Source organism: Elephas maximus, chromosome 25, assembly GCF_024166365.1.
Source record: "Elephas maximus indicus isolate mEleMax1 chromosome 25, mEleMax1 primary haplotype, whole genome shotgun sequence".
Lineage (NCBI taxonomy): Eukaryota > Metazoa > Chordata > Mammalia > Proboscidea > Elephantidae > Elephas > Elephas maximus.
The window spans coordinates 42,379,579-42,398,344 of NC_064843.1; the positions used below are offsets into that span (position 1 = coordinate 42,379,579).

Genomic DNA, 18,766 nt, shown 5'->3' on the forward strand with positions numbered 1-18,766 from the left:
CCCTTGACCTGTTGTTGTTGTTGTTAGGTGCCGTCAAGTCGGTTCTGACTTATAGCGATCCTATGCACAACAGAACGAAACACTGCCCGGCCCTGAGCCATCCTCACAATCGTTGCTATGTTTGAGCTCATTGTTGCAGCCACTGTGTCAATCCAACTCGTTGAGGGTCTTCCTCTTTTCCACTGACCCTGTACTTTGCCACGCATGATGTCCTTCTCCAGGGATTGATCCCTCCTGACAACATGTCCAAAGTATGTAAGATGCCGTCTTGCCATACTTGCCTCTAAGGAGCATTTTGGCTATACTTCTAAGACAGATTTGTTCGTTCTTTTGGCAGTCCATGGTATATTCAATATCCTTCGCCAACACCACAATTCAAAGACGTCAACTCTTCTTCGATCTTCCTTATTCTTTGTCCAGGTTTCACATGCATATGATGTGATTGAAAATACCATGGCTTGGGTCAGGCGCACCTTAGTCTTCAGGGTGACATCTTTGCTCTTCAACACTTTGAAGAGGTCCTTTGCAGCAGATTTGCCCAATGCAATGTGTCTTTTGATTTCTTGACTGCTGCTTCCATGGGTGTTGATTGTGGATCCAAGTAAAATGAAATTCTTGGCAACTTCAATCTTTTCTCCATTTATCATGATGTTGCTCACTGGTCCGTTTGTGAGGATTTTTGTTTTAAGTTGAGGTGCAATCCATACTGAAGGCTGTGGTCTTTGATCTTCATTAGTAAGTGCTTCAAGTCCTTTTCACTTTCAGCAAGCAAGATGTTTCAATTGAACACTTTGACCTAGCAACCCCAATTCTGGAATTTATTATAGAGATGTGCTTGGATACAATAAATCATGAATGTATGAGGTTATTCATTGTTGCATTACTGTTGTTAATAAGAGGTTGGAAACAACTGAAGTGCCCCAAAATAGAGGTTTTGCTAAATGAATTTGATATAGACAATAGAATTTTATACAGCATAAAAAAAAAAGAGAACAGGAAGTTTTCAATGTACTGATAAAGGTCGATAATAGATCTTGCTGAGTGAAAAATCAAGATGATGCAGAACAGACTGTACAGATGCTGCCCTTTATCTAAGAAAAAAAAGCAGGTTGGATAACAATAAATGCGCATATTTGCTTTTATTTACATAAAGACACTCTGGAAGGATACAGAAAAATTGAAAATAGAAGTTACCTATTAGAAGTGTGGCTAGGGCAAGGAGACTTTCACTTTTTATATGTGTTTTATTTTTTAAATTGTGTGTATGTTTTATCAATTGAAAACATATTAAGTAACACAAATTTTAAGTACTTTTTGATATGCCTGTCTCCCCTACTAGAACTGTGAACACCTGGGGAGATAGATATCATGTTTTTCATTCATCTTTGTGCTCCTGGCATTAGTTCAGTGCCTGGCATATAGTAGATGCTCAATAAACATTTGAGGAATTAACCCAAGGTTGAAAAGGGAGAATGTTGACAATTCATGGGGTTGTTAACCAATGTCATAGAACAATGTGTGTACTGACTGTTTAATGAGAAACTGGTTTGTTCTGTAAAACTTCATCTAAAGTACAAGAAAAAATTTTTTCTTAATTGAGGAATTAATGAATGAATGGACCAGAGGAAATCAGATTTAGTGTGACTCAGAAAGAGAGAGGGGATTAGACAGCAGGAGGGAAGAAATATGTCAGCACCTGTCAGAAGGAAGTTCAGGGATCAAAAGAGATGTCTAAAGAGGAATCATAGAGTTATAATGTGAGATGTAAACCACCTTCATATTCCCAAGAAACATTCAGTGAAATTCTCCATTGTTTTTGGAGTTTGATTTGTAGGGTTTTGGAATATGGGTTGAAAATGACTCAGTCATGCCTGGATTTCCAGGAATAGGGGGCTTAAGGAAGAAGAACTTTCAGGATCTGGCCCAGCCTCTGTGGTGGAGGAGGTCAGCAGACTCTAGAGGGAGTGACCCCAGCCTCTGAACCTACATTCTGGCCCACCGTGCTCCTGCCAGGCAGAACCAAGCTCTGCCCCACCTCCTCGTCCCCAGACCCCTCCACAAGTCATCTCTACTAGCTTCACACATAGGAGCCCACAGGTGTGGTTGCATGGAAGAAATGTTCAGAGAAAGGAACCCTGGAGACTATGGAGAAAGGAACCCTGGAGACTATGGAGAAATAATGGTGCCAGAGCTGGCCGGGCTAGTGGTTAGTTTGGGATAGGTAGAGGATAAGCCTGAAGCGAGTGATGCCCTGAGACCATGCTAAATGCAGAAAGGAGGATCAGATCAGGGTCAGGATTAGTCATCAATTTTTATTGTTTATTATTTTAGGAACTCAGGGGCACAGAATTGGACTAAACATAATCCTTGGTTCATGACACTGTCATCCCATTTGTCTACGAGTATCTCACTTATGAACACCTGTGAACCCACCACTTTCTTCAAGAACTAGAACATTACGAAAACTTATATGTGAAAGGGTCAATTAATCAAGAAGATTTAACAATCATAAATATATAGGTATCCAGCATCAGGGCTCCTAAATATATAAAACACTGATAGAAATGAAGGGAGAAATAGTACTACAATAATAGTTGGAGACTTCAATACACCACTTTCAATATTGGACAGAACATCTAGAAAAAAGATCAACAGGGAAACAGAGGACATGAGTGACACTATAAACCAACTAGACTTAGCAGACATATATAGAACACTCCACCCAAAAATAGCACAATATACATTCTACTCCAGTGCACATGGATCATTCTACCAAATAGACCATATTTTAGATCACGAAGTGAGTCCTGATTAATTTCAAAAGATTGAACTCATAGAAAGCATTTTCTCTGACCGCAACAGAGTGAAGCTAGACAACAGTAACAGAAAAAAAGTGTGAAAATACAAAAACATACGGAATTAAATAATGCACTATTAAACTACCAAAGAGTCAAGGAAGAAATTACAAATTTCTTAGAATCAAATGAAAATGAAAGCACCACGTACCAAAACTTATGGAATGCTGCAAAGGCAGTACTCAGGGGGAAACTTATAGAAATAAATGCCTACATAAAAAAAGAAGATTTCAAATTAACAGTCTAACTTGACAACTCCAGGAACCAGAAAGAGAAGAGCAAACTAAGCCTAAACCTAACAGGAGAAAAGAAATAACAAAGATCAGAGCAGAAATGAATAAAATAGAAAAGAGAAAAAGAATAGAGAGAATCAATAAAACCAGAAGTTGGTTCTTTGAAAAGATCAATAAAATTAACAAACCTTTAGCTAGACTGACAAAGAAAAGATGCAAATAACCAAAATAAAGAAAGAGACATTACAACTGACCTGATAGAAATAAGGAGAATTATAACAAAATATTATGAACAACCATATAGCAACAAACTCAATAACCTAGATGAAATGAACAAATTCCCAGAAGCACACAACCTACCCAAACTGACTCAAGAGGAAATAGTCTTACCAGACCAAGAACAAATGAAGAGATGGAATCGGTGATCAAAAACCTCTCAACAAAAAAAAAGTCCAGGACCAGGTGGCTTCACTGGGGAATTCTACCAAATAGATAGTGAAGAATTGACACTAGTACTATTTAAACTCTTCCAAAAGATAGAGAAGGAAGAAATACTCCCTAATTCGTTCTATGAAGCAAGCATGACCCTGATGCCCAAATCAAAGACGCCACAGAAAAAGAAAACTACAGGCCAATATCTCTTATGAGTATAGATGCGAAAATCCTCAACAAAACACTAGCACACAGAATCTAACAGCATATTAAAAGAGTCATACACCATGACCAAGTGGAATTTATTCCAGGAATGCAGGGATGGTTCAACATTAGAAAATCAATAAACGTAATACACCAAATCAAAGGAAAAGAACCACATGATCATCTCTATGAATGCAGAAAAAGCATTTGCTAAAATCCAACACACTTTTTGGTGAAAGCCCTCAAGAAGATCGGAAGAGAAGGTAAACTCCTCAATATGATTAAGGGCATATATTAAAAACCAACAGCCAACATTACACTTAATGGAGAAAAGCGGAGCTTTCCCCTTGAAATGGGGAACAAGACAAGAGTACCCGTTCTCACCCCTTCTATTCAATATTGTATCAGAAGTCATAGCCAGAGCAATAAGACAAGAAAAAGAAATAAAAGATATCCAGATTTGAAAAGAAGAAGTAAAATTATCTCTTTTTGTGAATGATATGATCCCATACATAGAAAATCCCAAATTGTCCACAAGAAAACTTCTAGAGCAAATAGAGGAATTTAGCAAGGTTGCAGGGTGCAAGGTTGGGTTTCTATACACCAGCAATGAGAAATCTGAAAGGGAAATTAGGGAAACAATTCCATTTACAATAGCATCTAAGAGAATAAAATATGTAGGAATAAGCCTAACCAGGGACATGAAGGACTTAAATAATGACAACTATAAACACTGCTGAAAGAGATTAAGGAAGACTTAAATAAATGGAAAGATATTCCATGGTCATGGACTGGAAGACTTAATATTGTTAAGATGTCAATACTACCCAAAGCAGTTTATAGATTCAATGCAACCCTGATCAAAATTCCAACAACCTTCTTTACAGAAATAGGAAACTAATCCACAACTTTATATGGAAAGGCAAGAGGACCCAAATAGCTAAAACAGTGCTGAAAGAGAAGAACAAACAGGAGAACTCACACTTCCTGATTTTAAAACATTCTAAACAGACACAGTAATCAAAATAGCCCGGTACTAGTATAACAATAGACACACAGACCAATGGAATAGAATTGAGAGTCCAGAAATAAACCCACACATCTCTGATCAACTGATTTTTGACAGGGGCACTAAGTCCATTCATTGGGGAAAGAAGAGTCTCTTCAATAAATGGTGCTGGGAAATTTGGATTTCCACAGACAGAAAGTGAAACAGGATCCTTGCCTCACACCATACATTAAAACAAATTCAAAATGGATTAAGAACCTGAACGTGCAAACTAAAACCATAAAATTCTTACAAGAAAAATCAGGGGCAATGCTGTCAGGCCTAGCTTTAAACAATGGATTATCTAGTACAATAACAAAAGCACAAACAGCAAAAGACAAAATAAATAAATGAGCCTCGTAAAAATTAAAAACTTTTTTCATCAGAAGACTTTACCAAAAAAGTGAAAAGACAAGCTACCAACTGGGAGAATATCTTTGGAAATAATATATCCAGTAAGAATCTAATAATCAAAATATATATAATACTTCAACAATTTAACAACAAAAAGACAAATAACCCAATCATAGAATAAGAATAGTCATTTCACCAAAGAGGACATCCAAATGGCCACCAAACAAATGAAAAGATGCTCAGCATTATTATTTAAAAAAAAAAAAAAGAGTAGCCCAAAACAGAAACTACATCCATCAAGCAACAACTTCCTATTCTTCCCTACCCCTAGCCCATGATCACCATTAATCTACTGTCTCTATGTATTTGCCTATTTTAGATATCCCATATAATTGGCATCATACAATAACTGTTTGGATAACTGTTTTTGATTCATTATAATTTTAGGTCTTTTTTTAAACTAATTTCAATTTGAAGAAACTTCACTCTACTTGAGAGCTGGAAGTGATAATAAAATTCTTAAAGCAATACTCATACTTAGAAATAAAACATGAATTTTACATATTGTGTTCAAATATTGTAATGGTCACATTTGATGTTATTGTTACTGCAGAAAATACTCCATTTTACTTTTACCATAAAAATCGTTATCACTTATAATTTTTACAATCTCTTGTAGGTTTTTGCTGGGTTTGCTTGTAGTAATATTTAGATCCATGCGGTATTTATTAAGATCTTTCAAATTTTCCAATGCTAGGTTAAAGAAAACCAAAAACCTCAATATGGTACTTACTTTGTTCAACTCTCTCTACAATCAAGGCCATATCTTGACCTACAATGATTGGAAAATCATCTCTATCAACATTACTTTGAGATTATTTGTACCTGAATCTACTCCTTGGAGATCATGAAAACACTTTCACTTCCTTGCTCTAATTTTCTTATATTTTATTGGTATATCACTTTTGATTTCACATGTAGTTTATCTCTATTTGGCAAAACAACTTTCCTTAAAATTTAAAAGTATGTATTTTAATCCTTTGAAAAATTGTCACGCTTATGCTTTTGCTTACAAGCAGCAGTTCATATCAAGGAATTGTGGATAGCACAAACCCGGAATTGATTTCATTTTTCCAGCAAAGACCACATTTTGCTTTTTATCTGAGGGTCTTCTATTGTTTTATTTAGTACATCTTGTAAGGAGTCTTGGTGATACAATGGTTAAGTTACTCAGCTGCTAACTAAAAGATTGGCGCTTTAAACCTACCCAGCAGCTCCAAGGGAGAAAAGACCTGGTGATCCCATAGGGATTAAGGAAAAAAAAAAAATCCATTGTCATTGAGTCGATTCTGACTCATAGTTACCCTATGGGATGGAGTATAGCTGCTCCATGGGGTTTCCAAGGTCGTAGTCTTCGGTAAAGATTTGCAGTCTTGGAAATCCTATGGCGGCAGTTCTACCGTGTCCTTAGGGGTTCTCTCAATGGCAAGGGGTTTGTTTTTTTTGTTTGTTTTAATTTTTATGGAGGGCAGCTGATGGCTTGAACCATCAATCTTTGGGTTGGCAGCCAAGCACTTAATCACTGCGCCACTGCCACCAGGACTTCTTCTGTAAAGATTACAGCCAAGAAAACCCTATGGGGCAGTTCTACTCTGTCACATGGTGTTATGGTTTGAATTGTGTCCCTGGATATGTGTGCCAACTTGGCTAAGCCATGATTCCCGGTATTGTGTGGTTGTCCTCCATTTTGTGATCTGATATTTCTGCGTTGTAAATCCTAACTTCTATGTTGTTAATGAGGCAGGATTACAGGCATTTATGTTAATGAGGCAGGACACAATCTACAGGATTAGGTTGTATTTTGAGTCAATTTCTTTAGAGATATAAGAGAAGGGACCAGAGAGGAGAGGGACCTCATACCACCAAGAAAGAAGAGCTGGGAGAGGAGCACATCCTTTGGACCCAGGGTTCCTACACTGAGAAACTCCTAGATTCACGGGAAAACTGATGAAAAGGGCCTTTCCTCAGAGCCAATAGAGAAAGAAAGCCTTCCCTCGGGGTGGGTGCCCTGGATTTGGACTTTTAACCTCCTAAACTGTGAGAGAATAAATTCGTTTGTTAAAAAAAAAGGCGGGGGGGGGAGTTGCTGAGGCTGCTTATGTACATCCAAGTGCCTCATGGGATTTGTTTCCTTGGTTTGGCAGTTTAGGGTAATGGTTTCATGGGACATCTCAGTTAATTGGCCTAATGACATATTTAATGTTTCTGTTCTACCTCCTAGTTCATTGTGTACTGCCTGAGGTCTTAAATGATTGCAAGTAGCCATTCGAGGCACAACAACTGGTCTCTATTCACTTGGAGCAACAGAGGAAGAAGGAGAGTCATAGGAGGAGGATATGGAATGTCTGGCTAATTGACTCTATGAACAACTGCCTCCTTTGCCATGAAACCAGAAGAACTGGATGATCCAGCTACCATTTCTGAACATTTTGATTAAGGATTCCACAGAAGAATCTTGATCAAAAGGGGGGATATGAACAACAGAATTTCTGCATTTTCAAATTCACATGGACTTTAGACTTTCTGGAGCCATGGAGGGTGGATGAACCCCTGAAACTGTTGCCCCAAGATAATCCTTGAAACTTGAACCAAAAATATCCCCTGAAGTCTTCTTAAAACCAAACAATAGTTTAGCTTAACTAGTAAAAAAAAAAGTCTGCTTTGAACATTATGCTCTTTTAAGAACTATCTATGTGGGATCAAATTGATAACAGCAACTCAAAAGGCTGAAAGGGAACCTTAGGGAGCAGTGAGTTTATGTTAATGAACAACTCAAAAAGGAGGGTGAGAATGGTTGTACAACTTGAAGAATGTAATCAATGTCCCTAAATTGTACATGTATAGTCTGTTAAATTGGTATATGTTTTGCTGTGTATATTCTCAACAACAAAATAAATAAAATTTAAAGGAAAAATAAAAAATGCTTGTGTTTCTTGCATCTCTGCCCCCTGCCTCTCCTCAGAAGTAACCAGGATCCTAGATTCTTATCCTTTCATTCCTCCTCCCCTACCCAATCCTCCACGAGAGTAAGCTGAACCTAGTGACTTGTTTCTAACAAATAAATACAGTAAAGTGATGGGATATCACTTCCATGATTATATTACAGAAGATTGTTAACCGCCACCTTGCTCACAGACTTTATTAACTTTCCCTCTTGCTGGCTCTGATGAAGTGAATTGTCATGTTGGAGGTGGCCACATGGCAAGTGAGGACAGCCACAGGCCAACAACCACGAAGAAACTGGGACCCTTAGTTCAACAGTCCTAAAGGGATTGAATCCTGCCAACAGCCAAGTGAGCTTAGAAATGGCTCCTTTCCCAGCTGAGTCCTCAGATGAGACCACAGCCCTAGCCAACACCTTAACTGCAGCCTTGTGAGAAACGCTGAAGCAGAGGGCCCAGCCAAGCTACGCCAGGACTCTTGACCCAGAGAAAGTGTGGGACAATAAATGTGTGTTGCTTTAAGCTGCTACATTTGTGGTAATGTGTTACACAGTAATAGATAATAGAGGTTCTTTTCCATTCTTTTGCTATTACACAGTTGCTGTGAACAATCCTGTCTCCCAGAATGCAAAGTTTAAGTTTCCCCTGGGGTATATGTTGAATATATGTCTAGGAGTGAAACTGCTTGGTCTCAGGATTCAACATTACTAGTAGCCAGCAAACAATGAGTTAAGGTCACACCATGGCCATAGTGTCTTGGTCAGGTTGGAAGCTAAGCTTGGCCTCAGTCCATAGAACTTGGGATCAGTTTGTGGGCAGGGTCGGAAACCACACACAGGGCAAGTGAGGGATCAGTCCCTGGGCAATATTGAAGGTGAGTGTGGGGTCACAGTTGAGGAGAGTCTGAAGCCTATGCTTTGGGCAGGATTTGGACAGGATTGGAGGTCACTGTGAGGATGGGTTTAGGGATCGGTCTAGGGCCAGGGTTAGAAGTCAGGCTGTCAGAGTGCACAAGGCTTGATGCCTGGTGATATCATCAATCAACAGGCAGTGGCCACGCAGGCCTAGTCACCGCACAAGTGAGACCCAATCTGGGGTTACTCATAAGGCTCTTCCACACAAGGCTCTTTCACTGGGCGGGGGGGGGGGGGGGGGGGGGGCCTTGGAAGGGTGAACAGGAACAGCTGCAGAGAGAGAAAGCAGGCACAAGAAAGAAAGCACACCACCTTTAATAGAGGCATCCTGGTCTCACATCCCCTAGACACTCCCAAGTGTACCCAGTGGGTGGGAAGGGCTATTGGCATAGGTGCAGCCATGTCTCCCCCACTCCTGGCTGAGCCCACTCCTTACCCCTTCCTCTCCAAACTCTGATGTCTCCAGCTGCGAGTTGGGCCCCAGGTGAGAGCCCAGGAGGGGCGAGGGAGACCCTTGGCTACCAGGGGCAGCTTCCCGCATGGCCGAGAGCATAGAGAACCAGACTGGATGGAGACACTGCCGTCCTCGGAGCTGGGCAGGAACCCGGTTCTGGGGCTAAGGACTGAACCTGAGGGCCGCCTTACAAGGCCCAGTGCCGGGAGCTCCAAGGTGGCGTCCCCGACGTCATCAGGCACTGCTTTGGGGGGCGTGCCAGGTCTCTGCACGCAGCTTCTGGGTTCTAGAAAGCGGTCTATTCTCCTGGCCCACACGGAGTGGAAGGAGGCGGCTCAGTCCGGGTGCACGGCTCCAAAGCCTACTGTCTGGCCGCCTCCCACCCTCACCCCACCCAAAGGAAGTGGGCTCTCGGACTCAGGACGCTAGTGCGAGCGACTGGCTCCGCCTGCCCAGTCATCCGTCTGCCTGTGAGTGGGTGGGTCTTGGTGTTTTGGCTCCGGTACCCGCATCCCTGCGCTGCCCATGGCGACCGCTCACCGCTGCTTCCGCTGCGCCTGCTGGAGCCTCCGGGAGAGGTCGTCGATGCGCACGTTTTTGAGCTGGAGCAGGTGCTCCAGGCGCCTCACCTTCATCTGCAGGACCTGGACCACGAACGCAGAGGTCAAGCCTGGCGACCCACTGCCCCTGCCCCCACCTCTGTTGGCCCCCAGTCCCCGTGCCTTCCCAGTGCGCCCTCACCTGCACCGTCTCCTGCGAGGCCAACAGCTCCTGATCCTTCTCAGCGATCTGAAGGATGAAGCTTGGGTCGCCCTGCAGCGCCTGGCTGTATCCCGGAGGCCTGGGCGCAGGCAGCCGGCCCCCCCTGGGGTGCGGTCAAGTAAGAAGCAGCTAAGCGGAGGCCTGGACCTTGGCCCCCGCCCTCACCCATCCAGTGCCTCCGCGGCTGCTCCTCTTTCTCTCTTTCCTGCCTTCTTCCTCCCAGGCGCAGCATGCCCCCCACTGCTCCCCTCCCCCCAGAGACCACCAGGGCTGGTGAAGTCAGGAACCTCCAGCCACAGCAGCCCTTACTTGAGTGGTCCTCCTCCCTGTGGTTCTGGGGCACCTTCTCCTCGGGCCTTCTGGGACAAATCTGAGAGGAGGCACGTGGAGGAGTGACCCTGCTGCCCTCCCTCCGCCCCACCCCTTTCACGAGTGATAAAAGTGAGGCTGCCTACCCACATCCATGTAGCCGCTGCCATCCTGGGGAGCCAGCTCCTGAAAGAACCCCGGGTCCACTGTGAGCCCGAGCTTGCCCATCCCCAAGGAGCCCCGGCCCCTTATGTGATTCCCCAGGCCAGGCTCTCTTTAACCAGGCACTTATCACCAAGGCGGGGCTTTTCGCAGCCTGCTAAGCCCCCTCTCACCACCGCCCCCCCAAGGCTGAGCTGTTGGAGATGTGGAGGCGGGGTGGCACCTGCGAGGAGCCCAAGCCCTGCTTCCTGCGCCTCTGCCGCTCCTCCAAGCGCTGCCGTAGCGGGATGAGCACCAGCTCCACCACGCCCGGGGCGCACTGCGCGATCTTGCGCATCACGTCCTCCGGTACTGAGAAGTTTAGCTTATTCAGCACTTTCCTGGGGGGCAGACAGGGGGGACGGTGGACTGGGTCCTGGGGTAATGAAGGGAGGGGATGGAGAGTGGGTGCAGCAGTCTCAGTCCTATGCAAGCAGCCCTGGGGGAGCTGAAGGACGCCACATCTGAGCCGTTCTACTTGGGTGTCCCGAGGTTCCTTGTTGCCTCCCCAGTGGAAGCGTCTCTTGATTTTGTTACCAGAGGAATTCTGTCAGCGTTGGCCCTCCCCACCCTGCCATCAACACCCTCCCCCACAGAAGGCGGAGCTGCTAGGGCGGTCCTTCTTGGGGAGAGCAGTAGGGGCTGGAGATTCCCACCTGGGACCCAAGTATTCTCCTACCTATTCAGGTGACCCCAGTTGCTGAGCTTCTGCTGGAGAGAGTTGGCCGGGACATAATTGTGCATCTCCACCATCTTGGGAAAGTAAAACTTGACGATCTCCGCAACCAGGACTAAGAGCCGGGGTGGGGCAGACATGGAGGGTGGGGGGATGGATGAGGGAGAAGGAGGTGGGAAAAGAGAAGGATGGAGTGGGAAAATTAGGGGTGGCAGCATTGTGGGGCCAAATGGAAAGGTGGAGATGTGGAAAGGAGGAGAGCAGTAGGGAGGGAGGTGTGGAGGAGAAGAGGGGAGGGGGACAAAAAAGGAGTGATCAGGGGGAGAAGACAAAGGGTCCAGCATACCCCAGAGAAGCTGCATGCCTTCCCCCATGAACTGAGAGCAGGGGGAAGCTGAGGTCTCTGGTCAGCTAGCGGAGAATGAGTATCCAAGGGAGCCCTTCAGGATCCTGGGGCCCCACCTAGGCATTCACCCATATGTGTGTGTGGGTGTGTGCACATGCACACACACACACTCCAACACCAAAGTCCCAGGAGAGACTCATGCAAGCAGAGACCTTCCTACAGATACACACATAGGACAGATGTGTAGACACAGGACACACACATATGCCCAGACACACATACACAAGCACAAAAAGTCACATATGCACATAAGCCCATTGCCATCGACTCTCTTCCGACTCATAGCAACCCCACAGGAGAGAACAGAACTGACCCATGGGGTTTTCAAGGCTATAAATCTTTAGGGAAGCAGATTGCTACATCTTTCTTCCTGGAGTGGCTGGTGGGTTCAAACTGCCAACCTTTCAATTAGCAGTTGAGGCTTAATCACTGCACCATCAGGGCTCCCTCATATGCACGTAGCCTCCCTAAATGTACACACACACAGACACATTCGTTGAAATGCCAAAAGAAATCCCCAGCCACCCAAACACACAGACGCTGACACAATCACATAATCACAAAGAAACATATATGCCCACAGACCCACACACATACATATACAGGACAGAACGTGCTGACAAATATGGATACACAGATACTTAGATTTCCACAAGACAGGCATACAACACACACACAGCTATGCACGTGCACACACACAGAGAAGCACAAAGACAAAACAAGCACACATCTTAGTCACTGAAGTCCAGGAAGGAGTCATAGAGTCACACATTCAGAGACACATATGTACACACACAGCACACATGCATACAAGATAGAACATGTCTCAATACACACGTCCAAATTCCGACTGATGCACAAAGAAAACACACACACAGCTTTATAACTGAAGTCCCAGGAAGCAGTCAGATCTCTCTGCACCCTCCAAGCACAGAGAGACACGTATGCACACAGACCTCTTACACTCGTACATAACAGACAGAACATGTAGACACAACGGAGACACACAGCACACACACGGGCGCACACACTCACACAGGCGAGCACTCACACAACGGCGCACACCTCCGTCACTGAAGTCCCGGGAAAGGTTTCGCTTGGGCCGGGACAGAGGGATGTTGTCTACCCACAGGTACAGCTGGTGCAGTGCTTCCTCGTCCACACTGCCCGCCATTGGCGCCCCGGCAAAGCCAGGGGGTTCCAGCCGTACAGTGGCCAGCCTTAACCTCGCAACCTTTCAGGCGCTTCTTCTTCAGCCGCTGCGGGCGTCCAGACTCGCCCAGACTCGGAGACCCGAGTCCCAGCTGGGAGCGGCCATATTGTTTTGCAAAACCATAGCAACCACCCGACTCGCCAGGGAGCAGGGGCTTCTGGGAGTTGTAGTTTTTCTCCCGCTACCTCCTCCCAGGCCCCAGCTTTGAAAAGGTGGTTAGGGGTCCTTGTCTCTCCCTCCTCCCCAAGAAGGCATCACCTCTATGCCCAAGCCACCTGCTGTCCAGCCACTGGCCCGCTCTGCGACATGCCAAAGCCTACAAGGCCCCAAGAACCCCTGTGCTAGCAGCAGCCAGGGCAAACATCTCCCTTCTGGGCCCTTTAGCAGTTAGAGAAGGCAGCTTCACATTCCCATGATTGTCTTTCGGGGCGTGGCGGGGGGTGGGGGGCGAGATCTGCTGTTAATAATCTGGACTGTGTGCTAGGCTGCTATAATGCCTCTTTGCTGTGTCCCTCCCCAAAGCTCTGTGCTCATAGGGCTGTGGCCACCTCCCTCCCAGCAGTGTCCTGGTAGGGTATTTAATAGGCCATTCAGACTTCCAGGGAGAACACAGCTAGTGCCGGGGGCAGGTCACTTAACTCCTCAACCCTGCTCTTCCTTTGTGAAATGAGGATGGTTCTTACCTATTTGTCCCAATGGGGTAATAAAAGAGCTTTACAAACCACAAAAGTGTTGGTATTTTACAGAAGAACTGTATTTGTGTGGGGACTGGGAGAATGGGGGTTGGTTAAAGGTTGAAGAACTTCAAGAGCTCTTGTACTCACTTCTAAAACCTTCATCTCCCCTTGAAGGGCAATTCTTCGTGGATTAGAAATTGATTCAAATCAACTTGGAATCAACTGGAATCAATCATTTCCATTTGAAAACAGCACTACACTTAATGAGGGTTAGGAATATGGACCCCTCAGTGAAGAAGCGGTACAGAATTTTAGCAGCACTTCCAGGGCCAGCTTGGGGGGAAAACTTTCTTCCACCAGATTAGCTGTGTGGCTTCGGGCACATTACAGCACCTCTCTGTGCCTGTTTTCTCATGGTTTTATCTACCTTATGGGGGCTTTGTGATCCAATCCACTTAAAATGCTTAGCACAGCAGCGAGGGTCCTCTTAACATCAGCTGCCATTATTAATGAGATCATTCAGTTCCAGCACGAGGGTTATTGGCAGGAGACAAATGGAAGGGATGTGCCTTGCTGGCATTTGAGGTGAGGGACCTGGGTTGGAGGAGGCCACTGTTCTCACCTACTTATTCCAGAGCAGGTCACGGGGTAGACTAGGTTGCATTGACTTCTTGCTCTCCCAGGGCTCAAATTGGTGGTGTTGGTGATGGCTCAGTGAACCCCAATTGCTCTTTGCAGTCATTTAGTCTTGAAGCCTTGAAGGCCTGAAGGAGATCAAAGTGCCAGAAATGTGGAAGGCCTTTCGGTGTGGGGACAATCACCCACATTCTTGTTCTAAAGTCATGCATGGTGGCCTTGCCTTTCTAAAAGAGAACACACCCAGCACAGGCAAGGGACAAAAGATGACCTAGACTTTCCCCCTTCCTAACATTCCAGGGTGGGGAGAGGAGGAACTGCAGGGGTCACGTGCCAGCCCCAGCTGAGGTGGGAAAACCGGTTTGGGGGCCCAGAGTTGCCTGCTCTGTTCAGGCTCAGGCCCTCCCCAGGCTGGAACCACTGGGCTGAGGGCCTCGCTGAGGGAGGGTGAGGAGGGGAGGGGCTGGGCCTGAAAGCAGGGGTGGAATAGCAGAAGGGCCAGGATAAGAAAGGCCTGTCTTAGCCTTTGACTGGCCCTCACCTAGAGGACACTGCACAGGGAATTGCCAACTCATCCTCAGCCTCTCGGGGGTGTAATCTTTCCCCTCCAATTTCATGGGCCAGCATTTTCACCTTTCTCCTGTCACTGCCCCCAACAGTGGCCACCAGACTGGAGATGCCATCACTGAAAGGCCTAAAAAGCTCCTTCCTAAATCACTAAGGAGGCCTGGTGGTGCGGTGGTTAAGAGCTCAGCTACTCATCAAAGCTCGACAGTATGAATCTACCAGCCACTCCTTGGAAACCCCATCGGGCAGTTCTGCTCTGTCCTAGAGGGTCGATATGAGTTGGAAGTGACTCAACAGCAAGGAGTTTGGTTTTTTGGTTTGGTAAAGCACTAAAGGTAAACTAAACACGGACCCACCAAGCTATATAATCTGGACCACAGTTGCTGCCCCAACACCCCTTTCTTTCTGTCCTTCTGGCCTCCTACTGCAAGGGCCTTCTTTAGCCAGCCTTGGCGGGCCTGGAAACCCTGGTAGCACAGTGGTTAAGAGGTACAGCTGCTAACCAAAAGGTCAGCGGTTTGAATCCACCAGACGCTCCTTGGAAACTGTATAGCAAAGTTCTACTCTGTCATATAGGGTCACTATGAGTCGGAATCAACTCGACGGCAACGGGTTTAGTTTTTGGTTTTGGCAGTCCTGGTACCCAGGTAAGTGCTGTTTGATCTGGCCCGACAGAGACTATTAGTGCCCTCCCTCCAATCCCAGCCAAATGACCCCAACCTTCTAACTCCAAAGCAAGCCCAACTCCGGTGTACCAGAGACTCCTCCCCAAGCCCCACATAATATTTAGAGACAATGTTGACAGCTCCCGCTGCCCCTCACCCCAGTCAGGACCTAGACTTTGGCCACCCTCTCAACACTTGCTTCCACATCTCACCAGAGCAGGGGCCAAAAGGAACCAGGAAAGGACGTGCCCCCAAAACAGACGCAAGCCCAGACCATGAAGGATGCACCTTTGGCTGTTAAAATGTTCACCCCCCACAAAAGGGCGGTGGACAGATTTATTGAATTCAAACTGCGAAAGAAGCAGCTGAAGGCCGGACTCTGGGCCCAGCCCCAGGCTGCTCTGCCCAGGATGGGGCCCTGCCAGAGAGGGATGAGAGGCATGGGGCCTGTAGCTGCCCACTTGGGAAGTACCCATTATCGCTCCCTTAGAGGGCCTCTTGGGAATCTCCAATCTGGAAAGAAAACCAAAGGCCAAAGTAACATGGACTGAGCCAGAAAGGGGACTGGGGAGGTGGGAAAGCAGGCAGAGGCAGGCTCAGGAGCCTGCAGTGAGTTAGAACTGTGCTTCTCAAGGCGGCCCCGGTGTCGGGGTGGGGCTACCAGCCTTGGGGGGCCTAGGCTGGACCTTCTTCTGGGAGCCCTTCCCAGAATGGCTTTGGGGTCCCCCCCCCCAACCAAGGACCTGGTGTGGATGGCAGAGGGGACAGGCACTCTCTGGCCAGGAGCTTCCAGGGCCTATCCCTGGGTGCTGCTATGGTCTAGTCCATTGATGGCATGGTGTGGTAGCACCAGACAGCTCCCCACCCACTTCACCTGGTCCCCCAGGCCCATGGGCAAAGAGGGGGGAAGAGGATTCTGAGAAAGAGGCAACAAGCAGGCAGTGAGGCTGACCCCAGCTCCAGCCCAGACCCTACCCAGGTAAACTGGGTCTGTCACAGGGCAGGGAAAGCAATACTAAAGGATCGGGGGCTCCCCACCCTGGTTTCATCCACAGCAGCTGCTCTCTGCATTGGCGCTGCCACGTCTGGATTGGGGGCATGGCTAGACCCAGTGGTTCAGCTCTGATGCCCAAAACCCCACACTCCCACCTGCCTGGCATGGTTCTTCTTGGTCACATGGACCAAATCATGTTCCAAGTGGAGAATGTGGCTCTGCACACGGTCGTCAATAGGGAAGGAGGTCAGGTACCTCTTGACCATGGCAAAGTAAGCCATGGCCTCCCCAAAGGTGGGCACAGGCACCTCCTCACCATCCTCCTCATCATCATCTTCTTCGTCTTCATCTTCCTCATCCTCCTCCTCATCTTCCTCCTCGTCCTCACTGTCCGACTCGGAGTCCTCCTCACCTTCCAGGAAATGAAAGGTAGGACACTGGGCCTCCTCCTGGGCACCATAGCCCCCGAAGCTGCCACCAGCCTCCACTACTCCCTGGGCCCAGTCCTCAGCATCCAAGCCCTCAGAGGAGCTTTCCTCCTCGTCTTCCTCCTCCTCTTCATCACTGTCATCAGCATCGCCCTCCTCCTCCACCTCCTCTTCCTCTCCCAGCTCCTCACCCTCCCCACCCTCCTCCTCTCCTTCCTCCTCGCCTTCTCCCTCCTCCCCTCCCTCCTCCTCCTCTTCTTCCTCTTCCTCCTCCTCCTCCTCTTCTTCTTCCTCCCCCTCACTCTTGAGGGCAGTAGTGATGGTAGCATCAGGGTCACCCCCGAAGCCAGCGTCACGGAAGCAGGAGGCTATGTCTGAAGGCTGGACGGCCTGCCAGGCTGCGGCCACAAAGTGCAGGGCCTCCATAAGGCCCAGCTGCAGGCGTGAGGGATCCTGGCTCTCTAGCGCAGCCATGGCCTTGAGCAGCATAGCCTGGCGGTAGTGGCCCTTCACCTGTTGGACCACTCCCCGCTCTAGCGGCTGCACAGTGCCTGATGGGAAGAAGGCCAGCTGCACATGCCGCAGGTTCGAGGTGTCCAGGGACTGGGCGGCCATGCGGCCGGCCAGCAGCAGGACACGGCGAGACTCAGCGGCCATGCGGGCATCCAGGGCCTTCAGGTACTTGGCCAGCACCTGGCTGGTGACACCGCCCTTAGAGTTAGCAGTGTAGTCGCAGGGCAGGCCGCCTTGGCCTGCGCGAGGCTTGGCCGACTTGCCCGCCACCAGAGGGGGCAGCTTCTCACTGCCGTCCGCGTTGGCGCACAGCAGGACGCTCAGGCGCTGGGTGGCCCTGCGCTCCCGGCCATCGCTGCCGCACAGCCCTGCGGCCTGGTCAGGCAGGAAGTCGTACCACAGACTGGTCTCAATAGCGCTGAACACGTCCTGCGAGGCGTAGCCCTCGACCACCGACGGCTGCTGCTCCTCCCAAGTGTGCCGGCCCGCGCCCCCGCCGCTGCCCTCCGAGGGCACGGGGGCCGGGCTGGCAGGCGCCGCCGGGCGCCGGGGAGCAGAGTTGCGCGCCCGGGGGCGGGGCACGCCGCTGCAGGACATCACACCGTGGCGCCGGCGGAAGCGGTCCAGCCAGCCGTTGGAGGCGGTGAAGTCGTCCATGCCCAGCTCCTCGGCTATCCGCAGCGCCTTCTCCTTGAGGATGATGCCCTTGACTGGCAGGCCGGCGGCGCGGATCTGCTGGAACCAGGCTATGAGCAGCCCCTCGAGCTTGTCGTAGGGCGACAGCTTGTTAGTCTTGCGGCAGGTGGAGGCCACGCCGTACTTGCGCTCCGACGCCAGGATGGCGCGCTTGTTCTTCAGGATGGTGCTCAGCGTGGACGGCGGGATGTTAAAGCGCCGCGCGATCTCGCCCTTGCGCAGGTCCGGGTTCTCTTCCACCTCCTGGATGATCCGCGACTTCTCCCGGAACGTCAGCTGCCGTCGCTTGGGGCCCATCCCGGCGCGCCCCCCGCCCCGGGGCCCGGCGCCGCCGCCCTGGGGCGGGGGACCCGGGCCCGCGGCGGGGGGCACCTGGCGGCCGCTCCCGCGCACCCCGCCCGAGACAAAGCGGCTCGGGGGGCGGCGGGCGGGGCGGCGACCCGGCCGGGCCGGGGCACCTCCGGGGGGGCCGGCGGGCGCGGCGCCGGCCGGGGGCGGCGGGCAGCAGGCGAGGACGGACGGGTGGG

The 18,766-nt window shown here is 48.7% G+C and overlaps 2 protein-coding genes across 4 annotated transcripts; both read right to left on the bottom strand.

Moving 5' to 3' along the window:
* Positions 1 to 9,351: 9,351 nt before the first annotated feature.
* SPEF1 (sperm flagellar 1) lies at positions 9,352 to 13,160 on the bottom strand. The gene is made up of 7 exons (XM_049869652.1): positions 12,916 to 13,160; positions 11,448 to 11,559; positions 10,953 to 11,109; positions 10,714 to 10,753; positions 10,568 to 10,628; positions 10,238 to 10,361; positions 9,352 to 10,140 (listed from the first exon to the last, which is right to left on the bottom strand). Exons 1-7 carry the CDS (start codon positions 13,022 to 13,024, stop codon positions 10,033 to 10,035), a joined length of 711 nt encoding a protein of 236 aa, XP_049725609.1. The 5' UTR covers positions 13,025 to 13,160; the 3' UTR covers positions 9,352 to 10,032.
* An 891-nt stretch (positions 13,161 to 14,051) lies between these two features.
* On the bottom strand, positions 14,052 to 18,677 carry CENPB (centromere protein B). 3 transcript variants are annotated; one of them, XM_049869651.1, is made up of 2 exons: positions 16,762 to 18,672; positions 14,052 to 14,504 (listed from the first exon to the last, which is right to left on the bottom strand). In XM_049869651.1, the coding sequence occupies exons 1-2, from the start codon at positions 18,534 to 18,536 to the stop codon at positions 14,483 to 14,485; spliced, it is 1,797 nt and encodes a 598-aa protein (XP_049725608.1). In that variant the 5' UTR covers positions 18,537 to 18,672; the 3' UTR covers positions 14,052 to 14,482. The 3 variants fall into 3 exon arrangements, with proteins under 3 accessions (XP_049725608.1, XP_049725607.1, XP_049725606.1); XM_049869650.1 differs by lacking the exon at positions 14,052 to 14,504 and adding an exon at positions 14,518 to 16,121 and having other exon boundaries at positions 16,762 to 18,677; XM_049869649.1 differs by lacking the exon at positions 14,052 to 14,504 and having other exon boundaries at positions 16,028 to 18,667.
* Between the last annotated feature and the right edge of the window lie 89 nt (positions 18,678 to 18,766).

What these genes read in the sequence shown, in the direction of transcription:
- SPEF1 (XM_049869652.1), bottom strand. Translation starts at nt 13,024, where the DNA reads ATGGCGGGCAGTGTGGACGAGGAAGCACTGCACCAGCTGTACCTGTGG. An exon ending in CAGGGAGGAGGACCACTCAA is followed by an intron (nt 10,362 to 10,567) that starts GTAAGGGCTGCT and finishes ACCGCACCCCAG; the next exon opens with GGGGGGCCGGCTGCCTGCGC. An exon ending in CCTCGCAGGAGACGGTGCAG is followed by an intron (nt 10,141 to 10,237) that starts GTGAGGGCGCAC and finishes TTCGTGGTCCAG; the next exon opens with GTCCTGCAGATGAAGGTGAG.
- CENPB (XM_049869650.1), bottom strand. Translation starts at nt 18,536, where the DNA reads ATGGGCCCCAAGCGACGGCAGCTGACGTTCCGGGAGAAGTCGCGGATC. An exon ending in ACCAAGAAGAACCATGCCAG is followed by an intron (nt 16,122 to 16,761) that starts GCAGGTGGGAGT and finishes TTTTCTTTCCAG; the next exon opens with ATTGGAGATTCCCAAGAGGC.